This window comes from Siniperca chuatsi, linkage group LG19 (assembly GCF_020085105.1).
Source record: "Siniperca chuatsi isolate FFG_IHB_CAS linkage group LG19, ASM2008510v1, whole genome shotgun sequence".
NCBI lineage: Eukaryota > Metazoa > Chordata > Actinopteri > Centrarchiformes > Sinipercidae > Siniperca > Siniperca chuatsi.
This window is the reverse complement of record NC_058060.1, coordinates 19,953,783-19,979,961: the sequence shown is the minus strand read 5'-3', so window position 1 is coordinate 19,979,961 and position 26,179 is coordinate 19,953,783. Positions and strand designations below refer to the sequence as shown.

Here is a 26,179-nt window from a genome sequence, read left to right as displayed (position 1 = left end):
GCAATGTGATGTGTGGCAAATGCAGATATGGATATGATGGGTAAAACAAAGGACAGATGTGTGTCTCTCTGTTCAGCTGCATGTAGAATATTATTTAATGGACGATGCTTCTGCAATTGTGGCTCCAGTATGGTGTGTGCATCAAGTTTTTTATAAATCTTCTTAAAGTCAGTTGGGCAGCGTTTAATGTCTATTTAAATTGCAAATCCCAATATTTGAATATTTTCCAGTAGAAGTCCTTGCACTTGGATCCTGCACATGGAATGGGGCGTAATGAGCGTCTTGATGCTGTGGAGCTTTTAAATAGTGATTCAGTTGAACTTGATTGGAAAGGAATTGTATTTCCATCTTTTAAATTGTTTTTTCTTTTTACTTTGATAATAATCTGTAATAACCAGATATATTTTTATCTGGGTATGGCATCATATTCCTGTGGATTTAAGTAAATTATGAATTGTTCCAAGTGGACATCTCTCAGAAGATACAATGCCTGTTTCATACATTTATCCTTAATTTGATGCTTCACAAACATGAGTTGTATCTCTAATTTTCTCTATAGCGAGACACCACTGGAAAAATCTTTTCATATGAACATGATGTGCAAGGAAAGAGCTTTTTTTAAAAAGCTTATTTTATTTGAGAGCAACATTTTATTTGATAAAGGTGAAAATGGCAAAAAGGTCTACTGACATACAGAAAAAATCACATCAAAGTTGGCATTAAGAGGGAGCATTCAGGAGGACTGGTTTGTGATCTCTGAGAAACAGTTTTCCATTAAGTTCAAAAGCTTGAGTTAAAGTGCTTGAAGATTGAGTCCACTGGGAGCTGTCAGCTATTGGAACATTTTCTTTCTTCCCGACAGTCGCACTGCTCTGTATCTGTGTTGGAGGTTGTGTCTTAGTTGTATGAAACTAGATGTGTGCTGCTATCTCCTTTTGCCATGTTAGCACTACTGACTCTATATCAAGGGAGACATGGCTGTGGTTTTTTTTTGATAAGGGCTTTCATGCTACAAAAACAACCAAAATATGTCTATTTACATTATACCGACTTACTCAAGGAGCTTGTCATCTTATGAATGGTGTATATGCTGAGAGTCAAGATTTAGCAGCGGTGAAATCATGGCAGCTAAGGCTTATTGGTTTTGAGTGAGACTTACAAGAGTACATTTGCCTGCAGTCACAGCACTGAATGTCAGTCTGTATCACAGAAACCATATTCATCTGTTGCTATGAGCGCACACTGCAGGTAAGTGAGTGTGGTGATGTTTGACGTGACACTGCCATCCAGTGGTGTGATCTATGAAGTCATCACATTTACGAATGAACAAGTAGTAATTCAAACAGACAATGATATGTTGTTGGCATTTCTTTAATAAACATTTGCCAAAGGAGGAGGGAGGGGGACAAAATCATTTTAGTACAAAAAAAAAAAAGACATTGTTTCCTTTTTGAACTTGGGTTATGTGTGTTTTTGTTTTGCTCATGATTTTACAACACCTATTTGCAAAAGGGCATGTGGAATTTAAAGTGAAAACAGCCTCTCCGTGAATTCAGATTAGATTTGCTGCAGTCGTCCAAGTGCTACCAGTCTCTCTGGAACAGCCCTTTTCTTCAAATAGCTCCCTGTGCTCATACCTAAGCCATCAACGCAATCAACTGAGCCATCACTGTTTCAACATAATCAGGGCCATAAAAAATAGGACACTACATTACTGGTCATATTCCTAATTGTGCAGATAAAGCACATCATCCATTTCCTTTCATAGCTAAAATAGTTTCCGCCTACTTCAGTCAGTAGTGCAAAACATTAATACTAGTCTGCCCTGGAGCAATTACAGGAAGGCTAAGGTAGAGATTTAAAATTTACCCGGCCTGATAAATGTACACTCAAAAAAGGTAAAAGTTTAATTTAAAAGACAGCAGAATAGATTACAAAAAAATATGAAAATGGTATGAGCAAGAAAAGCTCCTCCGGTGTTATTCAGCTGTCCTGCTGCAACATACTCCACATTCCACATTGAGGAGGAATACAATGCTTTACACAGATTTAAGTTATTACAAACTGAGTGTGCATCTCCACATCTGTCTTGTCTGGCCTGAGAGGCTTCAGGCTCCAAACTGAGTCCTACAGCCTTTTGTCCATTGTCACAACCTGCCAGTTCATGTTTCCAGTCTTTCAGAAAGGCAGGCCTCGTCCTCTGATTGTTGCTGTTGAGTTCACATGTGGGACAAAACCGAGGGGTAGTGGTGGAGCCCCGACTTGGGAAGGGGAGCCCCAGGGTTGTCCTGGTGCTGGGATCGGTGGGGGAGGAGGTACACCATCCTTTCTAGCCATGGCGTGGTTGTACAGGTGGATAGCACTAGGGCTAGGCTGTCCCTCCACAGGTAAGGGGCTGTGATTATACTTAAAACGGTGGTCCTTGTCCCCAGTGAACACCATGCTGCTTGGTCCAGTGGCTCCACCGCCTGGAGGGAAGGAGTCTGGGTGGGCCGGGGCCAGCGCGCCTGCAGCAGACGAGGAGCCAGCAGCCTGGCCTGGTCCACTAAACACTTCTCTCAGAGCGTGAGGGGGCATGCCTCCACCTAACATGTGACCCATGTAGCCCTCCCCAAACCCTGCAGGAGTGAAGGGTGGAGGAGGTGGATGGCTGTAGTCTCCCCCGTATCCTGGTCCCTCTGCAGTAGGGAGAGGTGGGTAGTCTGGCTCGGGGGGTCTCCCTCCATCACCTCCACCTGCAGACGCAATAGGGGGAGCGTGGCCAGTCTTGGGTTCAGGTGGAGGCTGCCGGTAGTCCAGGTCAGCATGTGGAGGTGGCTCTGGAGGCTCAGGTGGTCTCTGGTCTGGGGGCAGGATGGACACTCCACCTACTTCAGACACTGAAGGACATAAATTACAACATTATATTAGGTAATTGGAATAAAGTTCTTATTGTTATTTATTCATTTTCATTGTTTCCTAACTATTCAGACTTTTTCTTGCGCTGCTGTAGCGTTATTTCCCCTGCTTCTTATCTAAGTCTTGAGAAATGGTGTGGAAAAAGTGTTGATTTTTTTTTTATTTTACACAGATTTTAACTTGACCTTGATCCTAATGTACTTCACTGGTTTTGCTCATATTTGACATGCTCCACCTGTTGACCACTTTCCCTTGGATGCATTCTTGGCCTAATCTGTTTTCTTTATACATGATTCCATCTGGTAAACCAATGCTCTTTAATGTCAATAACAGGTATCTCGTTGACATATAGTTAATCTTGCAGGACCCCAAGTAGAAAGAGAGATTCCACTCTATGTTCAGCTGTCTGACTGAAAAGATTAAACAGAACAAGGGTTACCTGGAGAGACTGGGCTGGGCTCTGGAGGCTGTTTGACCTCTGGAGGTAGAGGCTGCCCCCCTGGTGCTCCTCCTGCAGGATTGGTACTCTCCGCCCCTTCTCCACCATCACTTGGTTCCTGCCTCTGACCCTGCTGAGCCTGGAGGAGCTGAGCCAGCAGCATCGTCATGGCTGTCTGCGTGGCAGCTGCGGCCTCTCCTTCTGGAATACCTGACGGTGCAGACATGGGGGGTGAAGGAGGCTTGGGCATTGGGGGTGTACGTGGCACTCCTGCAGGAGCAGCGGGCTGGGGAGGCTTGGCAGGTGTAGGTTGAGGAGGAGGCTCAGCTGGTTCAGTAGGAGCTAGGGCTTTGGAGAGCTGCTGTAATGTTTCCTGATTGACCTTTGTGCTCATGGATTGGACAAACTGGGCCGCGTTGACCGCACTCTTGGGCTGGCCAAGGAAATTCAGGAGGACCGCCAGCTGCTCCTGGGTTAACTGGGAGTTTGGACCCTTTGGGTCTGTAAGAAGACAGAAAACTAACCTTAACATGGAAGTTCATTCTTAACCTTGCGAACACATATCTGGGATGACATTCATTTACTATCCTTTTCTGGAGCTTTTGACCGTATCTGAGACTCGACTGAAAGCTCCAGTGTACCATATTTTGAAAAATATGGTAGAAAAATTTACTGTATATCACAATGAGTCGTAATATTTTAGACATAATGCCAATTAAAACGACATACAATCACTCTCCCATGTGAAATGAATGTAAAAATTAAAAAAAGTTCGGCAAGTCAGACTACAGGTCCACCTGACGAAGCTGATTCATCACTAGAACAAGGACAAATAGAGACATAGAAGTTAAGAATACTACTCAGTTCAACAGTATTGTAGAAAAGGAGCTGACTACATGAGTGTGGGTTCAGTGTGTTGACTATGCACATATGTCTTCTATAGACCTATGACCTTCAGAAGACATGGGAAAGACTAAAATTTAAGTAATTTGAGTAAGTGAACAAATGAGTTACATTCTGGGTCCAAGAAGTGTTCTACATTAAAGACCAATTACTCTGCAAAGCAGCCAAGACGGCATGACCTCTGAAACTGATAAGTATTTTGCATCCATATTTCCAAGCATAATATACATGGAGTTACCTGTTTATCATGTACACCAGTTGCACTTGTTTTGGATGCATTGCATCATACAGGTATGTACAATTCAAAGTTCTTTACCAGTGATTGACAAGCTAACAACACAGTACAAATACAGACAGTTGAACTCACCCAGTAGCGCAGAAGCAGCTGCATTCTGAGCTTTGATACCTCCAGGAGCAGGGAAACCCTGGGGAGTGTTACTGCGGCTGTCGTCAAGGCCTAGCTCTTTACGGGGCGCCTTAGGGGCTGCCAGTTCCTCTGGTACCTGCTTCTGTCGCCTACGTTTCTTACTCCACAGCTCATGACAGTCCTGCCACAGTGGAAGACTGGAGAGATGGAAACAGTTAACATGGTGAAAAAACATTAAGAATTTTGTAATCCTGGTAATAAACCGTAGGATAAAGATGATGCAACATAAACAAAACATACTCTGGGGGGGGCATCTTGTCTGGGTCCACGTCCTTCAGGAACTCACTGCCTAACGCTTGTTCAGATGTACAGCGTTTGCTGGGGTCCAAGTTTAACATGTGGTCAAACAGATCTAGGGCAGACGGAGGGATGCTGGACAAAAGCATAAGATTTCAGTATAATGCACTGCTAGAGGGCCCAATCCTTAAATATTTAATTAGACATCATATACATTCGCTTACAAAGCATACTCCTCTCGTAACCGTCTCCTATACTGTTTCTTTGGTTTCATGGTGTTGAAGAAGGGAAGTTTAATCACATCTGGCCAGACAGCAGGGCAGGGGCTGCCACATATTCGGCTAAAAGACAGAAATTTATTTGTTTAAGAAAAACGTGGCAACAGGCAATAGTGACGTCCTACATATCCCACATTAACTTATGACAACACCCAGAGAACTGGCCTGACTCGTTTGTTTAAAGTGCATCACATTAGCCTTCGCTAGAGATTATTTTCTTGCTTCAAAGTGAATAAACAAAGTGAGGTAAGTAAATGAGAGAACAAGTAAAACCAATACAGTTGTGTATCTACCATTTTATGCTGTGCATAGCTCACAGCAAAAAAGATCTGTACAAACTTTCAAGGTTTCCTGCAGCAAAGATGGGCTGCCTCCACAGAATTAATTACTACCTTCACATTTCCTCTGACAAGGGCAGTCACAACAAAACACATCTTGTGGCTGTGTAGCTTTATGGTCGATTGAGACGATCAGTGGAAAAAATTAGTACTGCTTTGTCTTCCTGTTTTAGATACCAGAAAACCCTTCTCAGTCTACGTCTCTGGTTCAAATGGGTACACCACTATGTGGGAACCAGTCAAAAGTTCAAAATTAAATCTAAATTTTAGACATCAACATTTTTGCCTGATTTAGCCTTAACTTACCTGATAAGCTCTAACTGGGCAAGCTCCTGGTTAGCTTGAAAAATTGGTTTCTTTGTGAACAGTTCTCCAAGAATGCATCTGTGATAGACAAAGCAATACACAATTCATACAAAAAAAGTGGTCAGATAATCAAGTAACATACAGTAAGTAAACTTAAGTCAATCTCAGTCCTGCTCTTACCCGCAGCTCCACACATCAATAGCCGGTGTGTACCTCTCTTCTCCCAGAAGTAACTCTGGGGGACGGTACCATAGTGTAATCACTTTATTGGTGTATGGACGACTGAAAATGAGAACAAAAGGCAAGAGGGTTTGTTCGTATTATTACACACAAGAGTGAAAATAACTGAAGATTAACAGGTGTATATCTACCAAGAACATAGGAGGCTCACCTCTCTTCAGAGTTATACAGCCGAGCAAGACCAAAGTCTGCAAGCTTTATTTGACCTCTGATTAGGAGGGGGAAAGAACTAATTAAATGTAGTCGGGAAAACGTGTATGACTATGTAGTAAAACATGAAGACTGTTCATTCTGTTTGAGTGTAAAAATATTGAGGACTCACTTGTTATTGAGCAGAATATTGGAGCACTTGATGTCTCTGTGCAGAAAGTTCTTCTTGTGGCAGTAATCGAGGCCTTCCAGCAACTGTCGCATGAAAGACTTAATGTGGCTCTCGTTGAAATGGACCAGGCCAGACTCGAGCAAACCCATCAGGTCGTGGTCCATGTATTCAAATACAAGATAGAAAGCACCTGAGATGACAGAATAAAGATTTAGTCATCAAAAAGACCATGTCTCAAACAAATTGATGTTCTGCGGCAGAATAATAGAGCCACTACAAGTAAAAACATAATGTACCTTTATCATTCTTGAAATCTAAAGCATCTTCCTTGTCTGTGACAATCTCCTTCATGTTTATGATGCTCTTGTGGTTGAGTTGTCGCAAAATCTTAATCTCTCTGATGGCTGTGATTGGGAAGCCCTCCTTTTCATTGTCCAGTCGAACCTTCTTCAAAGCCACCATTTCAGCTATGAAACAGAAGAAAGAATAGTGTTTCAAGACTATATCACAAGCTGGTGTCACCCTAAACAGATTCTTATCTATGTGTCCACTTGAATTTATCATCATTACCATCCTTTATTTCACCTCTAAAGAACATTGAGAATGGATCCATGTTAACAATGTTGATAAGGAGTTGTGAATGAATGTGCATCTTCAAAACACTCACCAGTGTCTTTGTCTTTTGCTTTGTACACCTGACCGTAGGTGCCTTCCCCTGTGATTCCAATGATCTCAAACTTGTCCACACAGCGTTTGCCCCAGTCTATCTCAGTTTCCTTAATCTCCCCGTATCTTGGGCCACAAATTCTAGGAATGACAAGAAAATATTTCAGTGGAAGCAAAGTGAATATACATCAAACAATAGCAGAAGAAAAGATGATATTTCACTAAATGCACCATAACATACTTAGGTCTTCGCCGAAGTGTTTGGGACTTTTTGTCCTCAGGCGGGCTGTGAGGGGAAGACATGCTGCCAGGAAGTTCAGGGGGCAAAGGCAAGTCGGTAAGAAGCTGACGGGCCTTTCTCTCTGACTTTTTCTTCCCTGAGAGTGAGCTGTCCTTCAAGCTGATTGTAGAAAATGCAGGAGATACAGAGACAAAGAGAGTGTGAGTAAGTCTTGACAATCAAGTATAAAGGTGCATAAAAATTCTAGGTCAATTGGCAAAACAACACACCCATACCTTTCTCCTTTATCAATGTGCTCAAGAACTGTTTGGGGCAACGGTAGGGATGCGAGAGTAGAGATGAGTGGACCAATGGCTCGTTCCTTGTCTTTACTCTGTCCAGATGCTGGTGCTTTCCTTTTGTCCCGATGTACAGGGTCATCTTTCCCCTTACCATCTCTGTCCCTGCTGGTCTGGTGGTCAGTGGTCCTCTTGGACGACCGGTCAGAGGGGGATTGAGGCTGGCTCGATGTGGGAGTTCTGGGACCTTTCTCTGGTTGTGGTGGAGAGGGAGGGCGGCCCTTTCTAGATGAGTGATTGGACTTAGGGCTGGGCTGGTGAGCAGATGAGGAACCCTTGGTTGGAGTAGATGTGTTGCTGGAGTTCTTGGCCTTGGCAGCTGCTTCTGCGGCTTTAACCTTTTTCTGCTTGCTGAGTTCTGCAGCAAGACTGGTTTTGAAGGTGAGCGTGCTTGGTGAGAGGCTAGAGGGGCGACTGCGGGAGCGAGAGTGCCGGTGACGGCTGCGAGAACGTGAATGCCTTGAGGATGAATATGGACTTCTGCTACGTGACCTAGCAGATCGCCTGGAAAGAAAATGACGTGGAGAACTTTTTAGATTTTGTTTCACCATTAACAACACTTCAAGTGAAGGTTTACTTGCATGAGATAAAAAAAATCTAGTGGGTATCTAAATTTGAAGAATGCTGTACCATGAATAGAAAGACATTCTACAAAGGCCTTTTTTCCTCACTCAATAGACAGTTTGGTTAAAGGCTTTTGGAAAGGCATAGGCACACCAGCAAATATTGAAAGAAAAGATGGAGCCACAATAAACATAATTATCACAACTTTGTCCTTGTTTGGGCTGCACAATTATTTCAAACTGTAAAAATCTACAGTTGATGTGGAGAATCAATGCCCGACCAGTGAAACACAAAATTTGTATTTAATTTGGTAAAGCTAGGTTTGTGTTTCCAAAATCAAGAGGCTAAATTGCCTCAAACTTGAAGCAGGGCTTGCTTATTATAAACCATCATAAAAATACACCACACAATCACATTACCGCCAACAAATGAACTACATGTCATCCTATTAGCTGCTTTATAAGAACTCACCTGACATCTGGACTTGGGCTCAGGGACTTTCTGTATGGACTTCGTGATCTCCTGCGGTTTCCATAAGGACTTGAACCAAACTCTCCTTGCTCATACGGACTGTGTCGGCCATAACTTGGAGACCTGCGCCAGGTCACTGGGCTCACAGGGGATCGCTTCCTTTTGTTGCTGGAGTATGAACTGGGTGACTTTGTCAAACCATATGCCCCATATACATCTACCTCCCGGCTGTAATATGTTGAACTGGGAGACAGTCTTTTGCTCCCATAAGTTGGACTTCTTCTAGATATTAGCTGATTATAACCACCGGGAGACTGGTAGCTATATGAATATGATGTCCCATAGGGACTTTCTGCTTTCAAACCAGGACTTCTCCTGTATGCCCTGAGGTCTTCACGGTCATCTCTGTATGACTGTGGAGCATCTCTATATGAAGATGGGGGCTCCTTATCAGATCTTGTTTTGCTTCTGTGACTCTTTGAATCCCTTTTATCTGCAGATTGTGAGGACTGCGATGTAGATGTCCTTTTACCATTTCTGTCATTGCTCCTTGTAGTGTCTCTGTGATTTTTAGAGCCACTAAGGCTACCTCCACTCCTAGCTTTTGAGGAGTCTCTCTCACGGCTCTGGCGGTCCTTTTTCCTGCCTAGCTCCTTTTCTTGCTTGTTCTTCTCAGATGGTCCTCTTGTTTGTTCGTCCTTACTAACGCACACTCCCTCTCGGTCTCTCGGGTGACTTCTCTCTGGGGATGCTGGTCCATTATAGTCACCAAAGTCAACATCGCTGAGTCGGTCCTCTGACAGCCTGTCAGCATGGGGGTCAAGTTTAGGAGAGGGGCTCCCAGAAAATCGCTCTGACTGGGAGCTCACGTCATCATACTCTACCAATGTCCGAAGTTCAGCCTCCTTTTCAAAAGTGCTTTTTCGGTCATTGTCAGGGTCTCCTGTTGTACCGGTATGCCACAAGTATCTTTCCTTGGCCTGTCTGCGTTTCTTTCTTCCAGGAACCGATGACCGCCTCTTCTCACGGTGTCTATCTCGCTGAGCAGCACCGCTCCCTGGTTTACTACGCCTGTCCTGCCTGTTAGCATTTCTCTGTGCAGAGGGGCTCCGTCCCCGACCCTCACGAAGCACCTCTGAATTAGGCATTTATCTACAAAATAAACGCTATAGCCACGTTGAGAATAATCTTTATATTATATACTTTACCTAAACTATGTTCCTTGTTTTGTTGTGGAACAAAACATTGGGCTAGCTGTGTAAAAGGCTAGTTAGCTAACGTTACAGCAAATTCACAATTAGACAGCCAGCTAGCTGGCTAGCTAAATCACAAGCTTAACATTAGCATTACAACGCTAGCTCGTTTGAGGTTCCAGAAAAAGTGAGTTACCACAGACGGTAATTCATGACACTTGGTGCCTGCCGATTCCGTCACATAAAAACCACAATATGGTGTTTAGTTATAGAGCCAGTCGGTACTCAACCATTGTACTCCAGGACGGACATCTCCCAGATTTGCTAGCTAACGGTAGTCTGTTTAGCCAGCTAGCCTCCAATAGCTAACTGTGTCCAGCTAGACAGTCGCATTCCATTTCATGGTCAAAGCATAGGCCAAAAGCCGCTCTAAATTTAAAATCCAGTTCTTCTGAAATGTTTTAAGCCGTGCAAGTATGTAAATCCATTAACCGGATAGTGTTAAAGTGGAAGTAAAAAAAATCCGTCTCCCTCTCACAAACTTCTTCTCGCCTTCCATCACACTCCAATGTGCAATAAGGAAGTGAATAGCACACGAGTCGGCTGGATAGCCGCCGCTAGCTATCTAGCCGCTAGCACCGTAGCCAGCTAGCGTTCTTTTCTCCTTGCGTGGAGTTCAATGCAACTCAGTCAAGATGTAATAAAACAATGCTATTCAAAAACACGTCTGCTTCCACGTATCCTGCCGAGTTGTTGCTCCCTCTTACCACAGCATGGTCCAAGAGTAGCAAACGTCTTTCCGGGCAAAACGGCTCAACATTTCCTTTAATTCATTTCAAAATATTGTAACTTTGTTCGCAATGTGGCTACTCGCCTGGGCCCCGACAGCTTTCAAACTACAGGCCTTGTGCGTCGGCGTGAACCAATGATACCCGTGTGCGTAATCCAGATCAGTGGTTACGTCACAACAGAGGGAAACCCCTACCTTCAAAATATAACACAATACGATAACACAAAATAAACATTTCGAAATCACCAAGGGTTTATTACAAAATGTAGTATCTTCTTTTTCACGAACCACATACTAGATAATTCAACATTCATTTAGGAATTATTTGATTCGATTCTCTCATAAACTTCACACACGTAACATGGAAATATTCATAAAACAGAAGCAATGCTGTGTCTCTGCTACGCTACAGACTTAAGTGAAAGTTGACATTCAGATTTAATTATTGTAGGTATTACTTGTATTACGCAAATAGTACACGTTTCCTAAAATACTATTCACCCATCTCTCTTCTTTCAGTTTCATTTCATTTCATTTTCAGTCTTAACATCTGTTTTTAAAACGAATAGATTCCCGGTATCTCACATTACCTGGAAAATATTAATAAAATGTGTTTATATTAAAGCTGTGTGCATGTTGCCAATTATATAACGATTTCACTCAAATCAAAAGTATGTTGCCAGTAGTCTAAATTTGGGCAATGCAGGCCCCTCAAAACACTAAATGCTATTTTTTTTAACACTCAACAAGTTCCAGTTATAACAGTATACAGCAACTGCAATATATCCATGTCTGTACTATGGTAAATCAATACTTCCCCTTGTCCTTTTCCATTAGGAGGACCATATACACAGCACAAAGAATCAGCATTATTGTGTAAACACAGAGACATGTGCTGCGCCAAGCTGTCTGTGTTTGCATACACTATAGTGCAACAAGAACAATTCAGTGCTGTCAAATGGTGCCTTAAAAGCTGCCTACACACAAGGTGAAGTCAGAAGAAAATTAAATAATAAAGTGAAAAGATATATCAGAGAATTCACTGCTTGGCTAGTCTACACTATGATTTTAAATTATTTAAATTCACCTCCATCTAATCAATAGCTGTCACTCTCAAATTTGTGTGGCTGACATCACAGTGACAGTTTCATGTTTCTATGATGCACAAAAATCACAATCAGGTGGACATACTTTGACTACATCTGTTATGATGTGATAATGCTGCCACATTTAGAAAGGCCAAGGTCTGCAGGTGGTGGGATGCAGCATATTCACAGACATTTGAGCAGCAAAATGTGCAAACTCTCAGAGGAACCTTCCTTTTGGCGATCAGTATGCCTGCTCAGTGTAGTAATTCAAGTCAAGACAAATCTTCACACAAAGAATATTTGAATACATTTGGAAAATGTTATTAGTAATATCCACTTTATTTGCCATTTCCAAATAACTCACAAAAATGAATTGAAATGTAAGCTTCACCTCTTGCATTCACAAACAGATAGGCTACATTAGTGGTTATGTTCAAAATAAGTAAACATGAAGGAAACATTTAACTGATGCCATACATACAACCATCCAATCGAAGACATAGATATCTATTTTTTATTCCAAGGGTATTTATATAAAAGGCAAAACAAGTTATTTCAATACCCAGTAGGATTGTTTGCTCATAGCTTTCACACAAATATCTGTGTTAGTATCACCCCTTAAATCCCACTGAAAATATTTGGGCCATCAAGTCTATTAAACTATACATGAAGACAAAGAAGTAGAATAATTATGAATAATGTTTGCTTCTGAAAAAGCACTGAAACAAGAATTAGACTGTGTTAAGCCAATGTTAGAGTAAGCAAGCACTATGGCGGTCACTTTAAGTATAGTAGCTTCTGCAATCCTCAGCGATGAAGACACACAGCAGTTAATGTAATGGCCATAAGCTAAGGAAGGTATGCATTACCAAACTGTGATGCTTACACTATATGTCAGTTTCTGCGCCTGTCACTTTAACTTTCAGGGGTGTTTCAATCATGTACTGGAGGTTAGCCCTTAGAACATACTAACCCAAACTACTTTCCAAACATTCTGATGCCATGGCGTCCTAACATTTTGGGTTCGAGTTTGCCTCACATGTCCAATCTCACCCTCCCATCTTTAAGCTCTAACACTGTGTGCTTTTCAGTTAACAAGAAATACCGCAGACATTCTTTTGCATTACTGTCTTTTTGTTCAATGGGCACACTGAACTATATGATAAACAAAGCCTGTAATCAAAGCCAGGGATTCTTTAGTGTTCATGTATTAACTCAGGGAAGTAATGACACAATGTTAAGTATTTTGAAATATAAAACACAAGTTTTGAATGATTTTTGAGCTGTGGTCAGATCTCTAAAGAGCATGCAACCTTACATGCTTCTACTGCACTCAGTCATATTAAAAGTAGTTTAAATTGTTTCCAAGTTTCAGATTCTCCTCCTCTTTGCAATTACAATCATTTTTGCATAGACTCCAGTGTTGGGCATCCTATTGGTTGAGGAAATCCTTTAATGTAAATGGTGAGCGGTTGCTGTTGGCAGTGCACACACACGTTTACTCTTAGGTTCATGACTTAAGCTGGATCAGAGGGAAATGTGGCAACAACCTCTGGATGGTCGTCAGACTTTAAAAACTAAAATAATACAATAAGTTATTTTAAATAAGTTAGAAGTTTTGTGGTAAAAAAAAACAACAAAAAAGTGGCTCAGTCATAAAGGAAAACAGAGAATGGAGGGGCAGCTTTCACAGTGTGTTTTGGTCTATGCAATTTAGCTGTTAATCATGTGTAGCATTCCCATTTTGCCAATTTTTAATCTGTAAAATTATTACTACATAAGCAAGATCAAAGAAACATATCAGGTATTTCATTAAGATGTTACTACAGCAATCTAACACCGGGTAGCCTTACACAAAAATGTAACCAAAGGTAAACAAAGCAGAATGTCAGTGACCTCTAAACTCTGCACATCATAGGCAGCCTAAGATTACAGGCAAACAGAATGTGTATGGAGGGTTATTCACATTCACAATGGACAGAGGCAACAGTGATGCATTGTACATGAATTACTAAATCCCTCGTAACTTTGCATTTCTTTCCTAGGCCATTCAGAATGACATTCTCTAAGTTCCCCTTCAACCTTTGCCTCCATCAGTTTTACAAAGATTTTTACACAAACACTGCACTGTTTACTTTTGATGCTCACTATAGCAAGTTGTCATTCACTTAAATTAATAAGTGGGCACTTGTTTGTACTAGCTAGCATTTTTCTTTGGTGACTGAGAGCAATCTTTTTGGACAGGTATCGCATCACTTCTATCAAGCCTGCATTCATTTTGAATATTTTATGCCGTAAAATTTATCTATCCATTAATTTATTCCAACTTACTGTAAGTCCCTATTAAGAAATACATTTAAGATTAAAAAAAAAGAGAGGGGAATACAAGGTTGGTGATTAAAAGTCTGAGCCAGGAAAAGTAAAATTGCTTAAAGAAATGTTTACATGAGTGGAAGCTATATATTTTATCAACTTTAAGATGTGTTCAAGACAGCATGTAGTGTTATGGAATCACCTTTTATCAGAGCACCAGGGATTCCTTTATCGCAAAAAAAGGCAATGAAAGTCATTAGCCGAGTGAGGTAAAACTTCTGAAATATTAGAATTGAAAAAAGGTTCAAGTGTTGTAAAAATTCCTCACAGATTTAAGGGCAATGATCAATGTTTGTGCATTTGAGAAGACTCAACAAAGTGGCCCAAAGGGGAAAGAAAACGGAAACATCAGTGTGCTTATTTTACACTGGTTGATATGATAAGAGGAGAAGAAAAGAAAGGAAAAAGTTTGACTTCACAGATAAAAAGAAGTGTTCATAACCATACCATGTAGTAAAACAACAAATAGGAATGGCATCAAATTTCAGCTCTGGCTTAGTTAAGCAACAATCTTTCAATTAAAATGCTTCATAGATTCACCAGTGCAATGTACATTTCCTTGGTGGCACTTGATGAATTCTGGGTTGACACTACACTACTGATTCTGTTTATTTTCCATTTCCTACCCAAGCTCCAGTTACATCTTCCCCATTTAAACCTTGGTTCTGACACCTTCATTTTATCTTTTGAACTGCACAGTTGTCTGAATATATTATACACATCAAACTTTACAATGAAAGGTTTTGTAACCTTTCAGGGCTTAGCCTTTTGTCAAGCTTAGCCTAAATTAAAACACCATCCATTTATTACACTCTGTAATGTGGTCAGAGTAAGAGAGAGAGAGTACGTAAATTATTTGTGTCAGCACATAAAAAGTTAGAGCTATAAATGGTGTATGGAATGCCACCTTACTACTCCCTGACACACGGTCAGATGTCCTGTTAGCCAGGAACAGAAAGTCATGGTCAGGTATGGGCACAAAATAAATGCAAAAGTCTGAGAAATGTATATGTACACAAGCAGCTATCCTGCTCTCTTTTACCACTATAAAATACAGCATCTCTCTCTAATTCTCTTGGCCAAACTTTTACTTTTCTTCTTCCCGTTCTTCTCTTTGCTGTCCTCCATTTTCCTTGCCCGGATCTCTCTCATCAGGTCAAAAAACACCTGTTAAAACACACACAAAAGTGGGGTTTGCTCAATATCAACGACGTAACCTTATTTAGCCAGGGGTGCCTATCTTTAGCTAGTCAAACTTACCTTGTCAACATTGGCACGAGTTTTGGCTGAAGTCTCCACATAGCACACGCCCCACTGCTCAGCACGTGCCTTCGCCTCGTCTGCGCTGACCTGCCGTCGGTCGTCCAAGTCTGACTTGTTACCAACCAGGAGAAAGGGCACGTTCTCATCCTCCTTCACTCGCAGAATCTGCTCTCTGTAAAACAGGAAATGTCATTCATCCATGAATTATGTAAAACAGACGACTGCATGCTAGCGTTGAGTGTAATGTGAATGAGGTAAAATTGTAGAAAATACAGATGTTACAAAATGTCAAAACAGCTTACATTGTTTATGCATTTTAGCAGGGGAAATATACCTAATGGTCACTGTCATTAAATTCTAATGGATGGGAAACTGTCTTATTGAAATGCTACTGGACCTGAAGTCTACTGTTGCTGCAAATGATTCCAGTTCTGTGATGGAAAATACACAGAGGAAACCCTCGCCACTGCGGAAGTAGTTATCCCGGATGGCTGCGTAATCCTCTTGTCCAGCTGTGTCAAGGATGTCAATCTGTACCTCCTCTCCATCGAGCACCACTTTCTTCCTGTAACTGTCTGCTTTGGTGGGCTCATAGTCTTCAACAAACTACGGGGGAAAAAAAAGTTTATGTTAACAACTGCAGTCAACTTGGTCATCCATTATGCAAACAAAGAGGAACTTTCCTACCTCAACAACTTGTGAATTTTACTTGACTGCTGTGATGCAAGTTGCTCACCTCATCATACATGAACTGGAGAGTGAGCGCTGATTTCCCCACTCCTCCACTGCCCACCATAATCACTTTGTGAAGGGCTAGAGAGTTCTGCCCTTTCGGCTTAGCAGCTGCCATGGCTCTGTGTAGCAAGAGATCCAAGTTTAAAAGGGAGAAAGTTCAAGGTGGAGCTGGAGGTGTAGGGAAGGATTGTGAAATGAAGACCGTAAAATCAGTCCAAGGATTCCAGCTGCAACAAAGGGCCGAATGCTAATTCCTGGGGAGAACAAAAAAGAAAAGAGAGAAAAGAAATCCTAAGATGTTTCAGCATCATTTCCGAGGCTCTAGATTCCATGTCTGCTGTTAGACTGCGCAGCCATCATTTTGTCTCACAGCAATAAAATAAAACCAGGAGAAACTGCCATTACACCACAAATGCAGTGTAGAGGATTATTTTCTTTACCTGGTTAAGTCTACAACAATATAAAATGTAGTAATGACCAGTGGCACTAGATTAATGCATTAGAAACTGCTTTTTAATCAGTATTTTTCACTCCTTCCTGCAGCTATGTGACCACAGAAAGATTACATTTCCCTTAATGTAGTTATAGTGAACACTGTTCCTTTTTGTCTTTATTTGTAATGACAACAAAAAGTAATAGAAATAGATTTAATTACTGGAAAAATTAATCATCATGGCAGCGTTTCTCCATACAATATGCGGAAATTATCTCTGTGATCCAAACAAAGAGATTATTTTGTACTTCTTTATTTATAATTTATTCCTTTCAGACCTCTTGCACGAACATGAAAGTTTGAAGAGAAAAAGGGTCTGCCAAAAAAGATGCATTCACAGTAAATCTGACATAAGCAAAAGGCCAAATCAGAAGCTACCTTGTGAATGTAATGCTATTTTGCAGCCAACTTTCACATGCTGGATGTCAGACAAACACAAATAAATGTGCAACCTGTGGGAAAATACTGCTTGTGGCATCCTTTGAGAAAACCTATCAAGACTGATGACATTAACTACTGTACATCATGACAAACAGTTCCACTAACCAAAGAGGAACCTGTGAAAGCCATTTAGCAATGAAATAACTTTTTAAAAGCTTCTGGGTAACATCTGGCAGTGTTTTCCACACTTTGACAGGACTAGATAAAATCTGACACATGCCAAAGCGATTTAGTGGTCAGTTTCCCATACTGGACAGTCCAAGAAGATCATGGGAATACCATGATGTCCTGAAGTGTATTAATGCTCTTTCCTATCACAGGCCCACACAGACCTCTGGGGAATCAGGGATAAAGTTGGGAATACAGCCAATAGGTCATTATACAAATTAACAAAAGAGGTCTATGCACTGAAAGTCAATATTACGATATAGTACTGAAGGCAATGTCCTTTTACCTTAATCATTTAAACCCTCATAGTGAGGAAATATCTCTCTTAACAAATAGTTTTGAGGAAAGATTATGTTAACCCATATCTATCCACATGTAACATTTTAAGAAACGTTTACAATGTAACAATTTCTAAACAAAGTGACAGTGATAAAGATACCAGAATAGTCTAAAGAAAAATAAATAGAAATCCAATAACAACAAGTATGAAGGTTTCAATGATGACCTCAACATTAGGTCTAAACTGTGATTCAGTGTCATCACACCCGCTTAACGAATTTATCAGCGGATCACGAAATTGGCTGCTCAATAACGTGCACTAGCACATCAATAATACAATAAAATCGTCTATACTGTTAGCTGAGCAAATGGCAGTTTTACCTTATTATTACAACAGACGACTGAAATCGCAAATAATGATGCGCAATACTCTTAATAATCATGTTTACTCATTAGCAAGTTAGCTGGTGACATGTCAACTGTAGGTAAACTAGCTAGCAGGTTGACTACAGTGGGCGATGTGGCTAACAAGCTAACTAACCTAACAACCAGGTTAATGTCACCTAACGCTAACCGTTAATTAACATTTGAGGAAATTCAAGATGAAGGTAGCGGCTCAGGTAACGCATAAAAGACTAATCCTTAAAATCGGATACCCAGCAACAGATGTTCGGTCGATCCTTTCAAACTCAGCAGCTTCCTCGCTAGCCAGCTAGGGTGGCCACACAGGCAAAAGGCTAGCAAGCGATAACAAGCAGCTAATCACAACTAAATAATGCAACGTAAAAAAGAAACCAAACATGACCAGCAGCAACAATTACGAGAACGGAATATGTGTGAATAACATCACCTACCGGTAAATTAAACAATATTCACCTTGGCACGACGTCTGACTGAAGGTTGAATTATGGTGGCAAATGAAAAGACTCAGCTAGCTACTTGTTAGCTCATGGCTAGCTCCCTAGCTAACTCCAGAGACTTGGCTGGTAGCTGTTAGCGGCAGACTGACTGCACGTCCTATGGGCTTGGCTCCGTCTGACAACGCCCGCCCGCCTGGGAGAACCAGACAACACTCAGTTTTACTTTTTGAGAGTGTAACATCAATTTCTCACTAATAAAAGCATCGCCTACAGTTATAAATAATAACACAGTGAGTTATTTTGGTTATTTTCTTCGTGGTTGGACATAAAATACAGATTAAGGGCAGTGGATTGAACATGCCAGATAATTGATTAATTGGCTAATCCGCATTTAAATGGTGGCACGTCTATTCAGGAGGAGACCCTTTGTCAGGTCAGTAAGAGTGAAACAGGCTTTCAGAAGCCAGGTAATGTTGGTTTAAAGTTGTTAAACGACTGAACTTTGTACTATTAAATCCAAACACACAAGTAACTGTTTATTTGTAACTCAAAAAATACTTGTCTACTGAGAATATATACTTTAAAATAGCCTAAAATTAAAGAAAAGGCAATTACAAATTTAAAGGTCATTTTCTTTCTCCTTATATTTGCTTTAGTGATGAAGACCAAATCCATAATCTCTGAACTGCGCTTGAAATTTGCAGAGAAGACATGGAATGAAACATTTCAGCTTGTCCGAAGATGCATGGTAAGACTAATCCCTGTAATCTTCTCACATACATGCTGTTTTCATCAGCATGTTAGTTTTAATACCACGGTGCAAATCATGTATGGGCAATGTGATGATGTGCTACAAATCAGGAACTGGTGTGGTGATGCATTGAGAATGATATCATCTATCCTGGAACACACAAGTCTTTGTTGGTGGATCAGCAGTCTGTGCATTGAGGGTTACTTGGATTCACTGGCCTTGGCTTTGTTTCTAGTATGTTTAATACTATCCTGTTTGGCAAGACAATCATTATCTGTTGGCTTCAGTCATTTGCTTTTGCTATATTTACCCTGATTAACCTTTATGCTCCATTCATTGGAAGATGCATATCATTTGGCTACAGGTTTAGTGGTCCAAACATGCAACACTTTATAGATGTCTTTTACAAAACAACAAAAAGGTTGTGAAGTGTCTTTAGCACTGCTATACTAACTTGTATGCTGAGGCTATGAGAGGGTGTGTTCGTTTTCTTTAGATTTGTCATGGGTGGAGCAGCAGAGTAGATAAACTCTTGGCAGTGGTCAGTCTCTGGAGTCTGGTAAAGAAACTTGATCACTTGGTGGTCTGGAGTGATGTGTGGTCCAAAGAGACAAGGCAGCTGGGGCTAGTCATACAGTTTCCTGCCAGCAGTGATGAGAAGTGGATGTTTGTAGGACCAGGCGTCTCAAAAAACGAAGTACCGAGGTCAATGCGCAATGTGTTTTCACACACTCTTGTGCAAAAAAATGTCGCAGCCTCCCTGGTTTTTAAAAACACTTCCCTTTGACATGTTGTCATGCAGTTTGTGTGCTGCGTTGCGGGATGGGCAGGGAGGACCGAAGACTGTTTATACGAGGATGACATTGCCACACAACTGCTCCATTGTTGTTGTTTTCACCCCCCTTCCCTTTGTCCTCTAATAGGACAAAACCAGAGATGAATCCAAACCTTGTGAGCTGCTGGTTAGATCCCTGGAAAGGCTCCAGGAAGTGTTTAAGGGTAAACAAACACATACAAATGATTCTGTATGTATTTTAGTACATGTATTTGACTTTACCTGTGAGTAAGTCAGTCTCTGTATGTTTCAGTGTCCTCTATGAATACCATGAAGTCTCGTCTGGAAGTGATTGCCAAACACCAAGGGTAGAGAGTTAGCTTACCAATGCAGTTTCCCTGTCATTTGTGACATTGTAGGCTTGTGATATTTGACCTCACAGCTCTACCAGATCTCCCCTTTTTATTGGTCTATTTTTTTTTTTTTTAAACAGCTTCCTCATCATATAGCTTTATTTCCATTTTAATATAATGTGGTGCCACAAATCTTCTTCCATATTCACGTTCTATCCTCCCTAGAATGGGCTTTCACATTACTGAGGCCACATGCTACCTGACAGCCGATTTGTTTTACCTGGAGGTGGTGTTGCTGCCATGTGGCGGGGTGGAGGAGGTAAAAGTGGCCCCACATGGAGCATCCCCTGTTGTAAGTGGACTGCACTGTTTTTCCAACACTCCAATCACATTACTCCCCTTTACTCTGCGTGGTAATAAAATGAAATTGTCTTGCAGCCCTGCGAGTCTCTTCTTCATCTGCTGAGGTAAGCGTTAGAGCGAGGGCTATTGTCCCCTAAACTATAGAGCTGAAGATGACAGTGCTATTTAAATGATTACCTAAAGGTAAATTGTTTTAGATGCTAAGTGTACTGTTTTTTTGGCACAGGTCAAAAAATTTTGCTGAGTTCTCCATGAAGTTGGCAGGCCTCTTCACCCAGTACAACATCGCTGGAGACAAGTAGCCACACTTAAAATATTCTTTATACCTTTTAAATTTCTGGCCCTCTTGTAGTCATTAAGCTCTGTCATCTTTTGTTTCAGTGAAATCAAATTAAAACTGTTTGCTTCTCTACAATGCCTCGGGAAAGACTTGCAGCAAATATCACATTTGCCAAGGTAAGTGACATGAAATTACGATTAGTCAATTAATTGATTTGTCGAAAGAAAATTAATCAGCATCTATTTTGTTTATTTTTCAAGCAAAAATGCAAAATATTTCCTGGCTCCTGCTTCTCAAATATGAGGACTTGCTGCTTGTTTATCATATGATGATAAATGAAATATTATAAATAAAATAGCAATTTAAGAACATCACTTTGAGCTCTGGGACATTGTGATGGGCATTTACTACTTTTTTGGCGTTTCATAAACTAAATGATTGATAGAAAATCAGCAGATTAATTGATAATAAAAATAACCGTTTGTTGCAGCCCCTATACATATTGGAATCAGCACAGACAGCACAAATTTATTTATTTATTTATTTATTTATTTATTTTTGCTTTCAGGGTGCCAAAGGACTCTGACCCCCAAGTGGACACAGTTAACAATGGCAGGATTGGGTGTCTGATAGCTGGAAAAGAAGGTACATAAGGCCAAGAAGCAAAAACACAAGATGTTCATATATCTTCAACTGATATTTAATTTATCATCTTAGATTGTCCCCTGACTATCCAGTTCTATATCACCCCGACTGATGGAATGAAGACCTCAGATTTATGTAAGCTGTCAAATCTCCTGCCAAACAAATTCAAATTTGGCCTGGTGGTAAACTAAAATAGTTTACTAATAGACCTGTTACATATTTGAATGCATGAGGTATATTGCTATATGCATGTGAAGTTATTAAATGGCCTTAACAATTGTAGTTTTTCCTGAAAAGCTCTTGTTGAAGAAATGACAGAGACAGTCGTCCAGGCAGCCCAGGTGACCGTAGGTGTCAGTGATGTGACTCACAAGCTTCAGATGGCATCTGTGATCCCACAGCCTCCACAGCTGGATCCCCAGGGGTAACATGTTACTGTTTAATCTCTCACTCAACAGGATATTATTCATTTTACACCCCACAGTCAATGTGAATGCCAGTGGTGGTAATCTAGTGAAATTGCGTCCTGTGGCAGTTGTCCTGTGTTGCTGCCGTTGAGTGAAGGGCCGTATGAGACGCTGCCTGCCTGCTTTCTCCTCAGACTGCAGCCAGCAATACCAATGATGCTGTCTTTTGTAAACAAGCTCAGCCAAATTACAGGTCAGGCACTTTTCACAATAAATATTATATGAAATGTGTGTTTGTTTTTTTTTTGTTTTTTTTAATGCCTCTGCATTTCACACAGATGTTTAATGGGATACAACCAAGCCCCCAGGAAGTGCACCAGGCTTTGAAGCCAATTTTGCAACGTGGCGAAACTGTGCAATTACATCATGTGATTCACATTGGCCCCAAAATACTTTTTTCCCATAGACTTGCATTGTGAGAGAAACAGCTGTAAAACAGTGGCAAATTTTGGGGTGTGGGGGTCAAACCCCAGCGAAATATCAGAATTTGATCCATTCGGTCCATTAACATTTGGAAAGTCTAGAAGACCCACACGTTTAAATCATTTCATCTCCATTCGAGTAGCGGAGGGGTAATCCGGAAGTTAGCCGGCTCTGCGGCAAAAGTCTCTAGTGGGCTTGCTCCTATGGGGCAAACAGTCAATTTCACTGCGACAACATAGTGTCCAGGAAAAACACTTGTTAGCCATTATTCAACACCTTAAGTCAGGAACAGAAGGGGAGATTGTGACCGGACACTGAATTGGTGACACTTTTGACTCAAAATAGGGTTTTAGCCATGTAAGGATGAATTGGGTGATTCCAGATTTTACACGCATGTTGACTAGGACGACACAATGAGTAAAGAATAACTGGCACAGTACAGGCTTTCCTCAATCTCGTCCATTCTGCCTTTCACTTCCTGCCTCGTTCTAAATTTAGAGCGTCATCTGAATCACGTGACTGCAAACAACATTGGAGTGTGCCTAGCTAATCGTGATCCCGTGTGTTTGCTGCACGATATGGTAAAAAAAATCATTGCAATTATTTTTGACAGATTACGATTGCAATATGATTCATGATTAGTGGGAATGGTGATTTTTACATCACAATTTTCATTTTCACTGAAAACTTAATCATGATGTGACATTTGTTGGGGTCTGTACCAAATAAACATGTTTTCTTGCATCTGAAGAACAAGATTTGTAGGTCAGGGCATCTCTGCAGCACTACAGTACTTCATTATAATGCTGTTTTGTTGCATTTTGCCTACAAGCCTACAAGCATCATCCCCTCACTTGCTCTCTTGTTCTCCCTCTGTGACATTTCATAGATGTGACCATACCAGATGTTGACCTGCAGTGGGCACCCTTACCCAAGCTTCTGATGAGCCGTTCACAAAGTGCAAACAGTCACGCGGAAACATTAGATGAGCAGGATACTATTTTTACAGTGGTATGTGTGTGTTTATGTTGTGCTTTAAAGATCGTCACACTTGGGTTAAGCTCAGTGCAAAAGGTAATTGGGTTAATTTCAAGCTAAATTATTATGCAAACCTTGTATGACATAAAAGGAATGAATACTCTTTCTGTCCAGCCTCTTCCTGGTGGTGTGATGCACAGTTATGTTCTCCCTGGAGCAGCATGGGAGAGGGGAGCTGTGGTGGACAGTATTCCCTTTACCCACGCTGCCCATGTCCCAGCCCTGCTGGAGCTGCTTCGACATCAGTGTGCCATTAACACCCTGCTGAGGAGCTGTATCACCTCTCGGTGTGCCAGAACAGGTGGAGTATTATTACATCACACAATTGGTTAAAATGGACAAGGTCATCCATGCAAAGTTGAGAAAAATTTCATTGGTTATGTTTTGTTGATGGATTCTGCTATCAGGTTCGGTTTGTGACTTGCACTTTGAAGTCCTTCCGGAGTCCAAGACCAGCTTTTCTGTGACCTTCCACCGACCTGACACTGATTCCCTCGCTGTTTGTGAGCATTCACCACAGAACAGAGGTTTAAGTATTGCTGTTTAGACTAATTATCACTGCCTGAGAGCCTCAACATCTGAAAAATAACTTTTCAGAATCAACAACGATCTGATTTTTTTAATTTAGGCCATAGGGTGTATGATTTTTAAGGTGATTGCAAATAAAACAGAAATCTGACTCATTGGTGCTTTTTTTTTTATTTTTTATTTTTTATTTATTTATTTATTTTTTTTTGCCACAGTGCTGGTGAACATATATGATGCTCATCAGATTACCTGCACTTTGTTCGGAGCAGGAGTAGGGCATCCCTCTATGGATGATTACCTTTCCGATGTCATGAAGAGGTATGGCTTTGTAACCTTTTATCTACCCCTTCTTTCTTTACTGTTTAAGACTGCGATGGCTCTGGGCCTCTCTCCTTTAGTAGGATCAACATCTTGCATCACGAGGAAAATCAGATTGATTGTTTTGATATGCAGCAGAATACAATGGATGACTTACACACGAAATGTCACCAAATTATATTTTAGCGTGGGAACCCTGCCATCTTTGCATCCACCTGATCTTTTCTAATACTGTGTCTCAGGTGCATGTCCATTCCTGTGACCCTGAGGGCCTTATACAGCAAGCTAGAGGAGATCACTTCTGCCCCACTTTCTCCCAGCCGCCCGGCCACCACAGAGGCTGAAAATGACCACTTGTCTCCCTCGAGCACCACTGTGACCGACACGAACAGCGCCTCGACCACGTTCTCCCAGAGCGCAGCTGTGCCAGAGGACGGCGTCAGTGTTTCTGGTTCAGCCTACTACGCCATGTCTGTTGCCAAATCTGAGCTCCTTCCTGAAATAAATACAAGTCCTGCTGTCAACCTTTACCCATTCACTCCTGTGGGTGTGTTTTCACACTGGATGACCAATAATGGCCAACTGTCAGAGCTGATCTGACACTGTATGCGCATTATATGTTTAAGCCTTTTTTTAAATGTGTGAATTTTTTTATTTTTAGAATTAAATGTTTTGGTAAAGCAACTGTTTTTATTCACTTATAACATCAGGATTACCATGAAACATGTCATGTGTAACATGTACTTAGTAATTTTCTGACTTGTCTCTTAAGAGATGCTGTGGAACTGCAGCAGTTTGACTTTATGGTAATTCAGTTCATGTATGATCACATCACATCTCCTGCAGAAAGCTGAAGTGCTTCTTATTATGCATTCCAGTGTGGCAGAGATTGTCGGCTGTAAAGGTTTGAGGTTTGGCATTTGACCTCTCTCAGACAGCCAAGAGCCCAGTTGATTGGTACCATGTGAGCCAATTAAACATTGTTAAAGTACATGATTCATTCTTGGTGGCTCGTAAGAGTAGAAATCAACACACTACACATCAAAATAAGAAATAACTGCTTAATTTTCAAGGGGGTAGAGCTTGATTGTGTTAAACATTTAAATATTACAGATGTGTCATAACTAATAGTACACTTAGTCATTTTCTTTCCCCCATTTAAAACATTTTCATACAATAATAAATGGCAGTGGGTGTGAAAGTGTACGAGTTCAATACCTTTCAGAATGGAAATGTAACCCTGTTTTCTGGGTTGGTAGCATTCTCCAGTCCTTTTGGCCTGTGAGTAATGGCCGGGCTACAATCCCTTCTTGAATAATCTTTCATTTAACACCAACATGGCAAGACAGTACACACCTAACTTCACTCTCTCGGGGTTCGCAGCAGATTATCCACTCTACTATTGCACGTTACTCTGCGTCCGTTACACTCACAACTGTCCCTCATAAAACAATGGCAGGTAGGAACTAAAATTACTCTTAGCCAAAGGGGACATGAAATAACAGCTTAAATGTTACACATATAAATGATAATGAAATAATTGATTTGTAATAATTTAATTCTGCAAGTCCAAAATAATACTGTGGAATTACTCCTACAGAAATACATTTCTTACCACAGTGTACCGTACAGCTTAATAAACAACATAAATTAGTACTTAAGTTATTAAAATAGCCCAGAAAAATAATGTGTACAGTAACTAAGGTTACAGAAACTCCACAGTCTGAAATCTCTTACAATAGTGCTTTACCTGGTGCCAGACAGGACAGCCAATATAGCACAAATATGAGTTACCTGTAGACACATATACTATCAAATGTGTTTGCCATATAATGCAGAGAAACAAAATATGCCTACATAAAGCTCCATGCAAAATTAGCTGCACTT

At 40.9% G+C, this 26,179-nt stretch overlaps 3 protein-coding genes across 18 annotated transcripts; 1 reads left to right on the top strand and 2 right to left on the bottom strand.

The window, feature by feature from the left end:
- Positions 1-1,355: 1,355 nt before the first annotated feature.
- On the bottom strand, positions 1,356-10,815 carry cdk13 (cyclin-dependent kinase 13). Of its 2 annotated transcripts, XM_044175793.1 has the most exons (14): positions 8,669-10,815; positions 7,571-8,137; positions 7,296-7,454; positions 7,056-7,195; positions 6,685-6,855; positions 6,389-6,578; positions 6,218-6,274; positions 6,007-6,108; positions 5,827-5,904; positions 5,129-5,245; positions 4,908-5,039; positions 4,608-4,804; positions 3,338-3,838; positions 1,356-2,879 (listed from the first exon to the last, which is right to left on the bottom strand). In XM_044175793.1, exons 1-14 carry the CDS (start codon positions 9,814-9,816, stop codon positions 2,179-2,181), a joined length of 4,260 nt encoding a protein of 1,419 aa, XP_044031728.1. In that variant the 5' UTR covers positions 9,817-10,815; the 3' UTR covers positions 1,356-2,178. The 2 variants fall into 2 exon arrangements, with proteins under 2 accessions (XP_044031728.1, XP_044031729.1); XM_044175794.1 differs by lacking the exon at positions 6,218-6,274.
- Positions 10,816-12,057: 1,242 nt separating this feature from the next.
- On the bottom strand, positions 12,058-18,506 carry ralaa (v-ral simian leukemia viral oncogene homolog Aa (ras related)). Of its 6 annotated transcripts, none has more exons than XM_044175811.1 (5): positions 18,368-18,506; positions 16,112-16,229; positions 15,773-15,981; positions 15,373-15,547; positions 12,058-15,279 (listed from the first exon to the last, which is right to left on the bottom strand). In XM_044175811.1, exons 2-5 carry the CDS (start codon positions 16,223-16,225, stop codon positions 15,157-15,159), a joined length of 621 nt encoding a protein of 206 aa, XP_044031746.1. In that variant the 5' UTR covers positions 16,226-16,229; positions 18,368-18,506; the 3' UTR covers positions 12,058-15,156. The 6 variants fall into 6 exon arrangements, with proteins under 6 accessions (XP_044031746.1, XP_044031742.1, XP_044031743.1 ...); XM_044175807.1 differs by having other exon boundaries at positions 16,112-16,364; positions 18,368-18,505; XM_044175808.1 differs by having other exon boundaries at positions 16,112-16,401; positions 18,368-18,501.
- Positions 17,969-24,976, top strand: zgc:111976 (uncharacterized protein LOC553663 homolog). Of its 10 annotated transcripts, none has more exons than XM_044175803.1 (17): positions 17,969-18,111; positions 19,008-19,099; positions 20,026-20,101; positions 20,175-20,245; positions 20,456-20,582; positions 20,669-20,697; positions 20,820-20,891; positions 20,975-21,049; positions 21,442-21,518; positions 21,591-21,653; positions 21,816-21,942; positions 22,054-22,178; positions 23,298-23,419; positions 23,561-23,747; positions 23,854-23,973; positions 24,190-24,292; positions 24,535-24,976. In XM_044175803.1, exons 2-17 carry the CDS (start codon positions 19,068-19,070, stop codon positions 24,890-24,892), a joined length of 1,764 nt encoding a protein of 587 aa, XP_044031738.1. In that variant the 5' UTR covers positions 17,969-18,111; positions 19,008-19,067; the 3' UTR covers positions 24,893-24,976. The 10 variants fall into 10 exon arrangements, with proteins under 10 accessions (XP_044031738.1, XP_044031733.1, XP_044031732.1 ...); XM_044175798.1 differs by having other exon boundaries at positions 17,972-18,111; positions 20,191-20,245; XM_044175797.1 differs by lacking the exon at positions 17,969-18,111 and adding an exon at positions 18,643-18,784 and having other exon boundaries at positions 20,191-20,245.
- Positions 24,977-26,179: the final 1,203 nt, after the last annotated feature.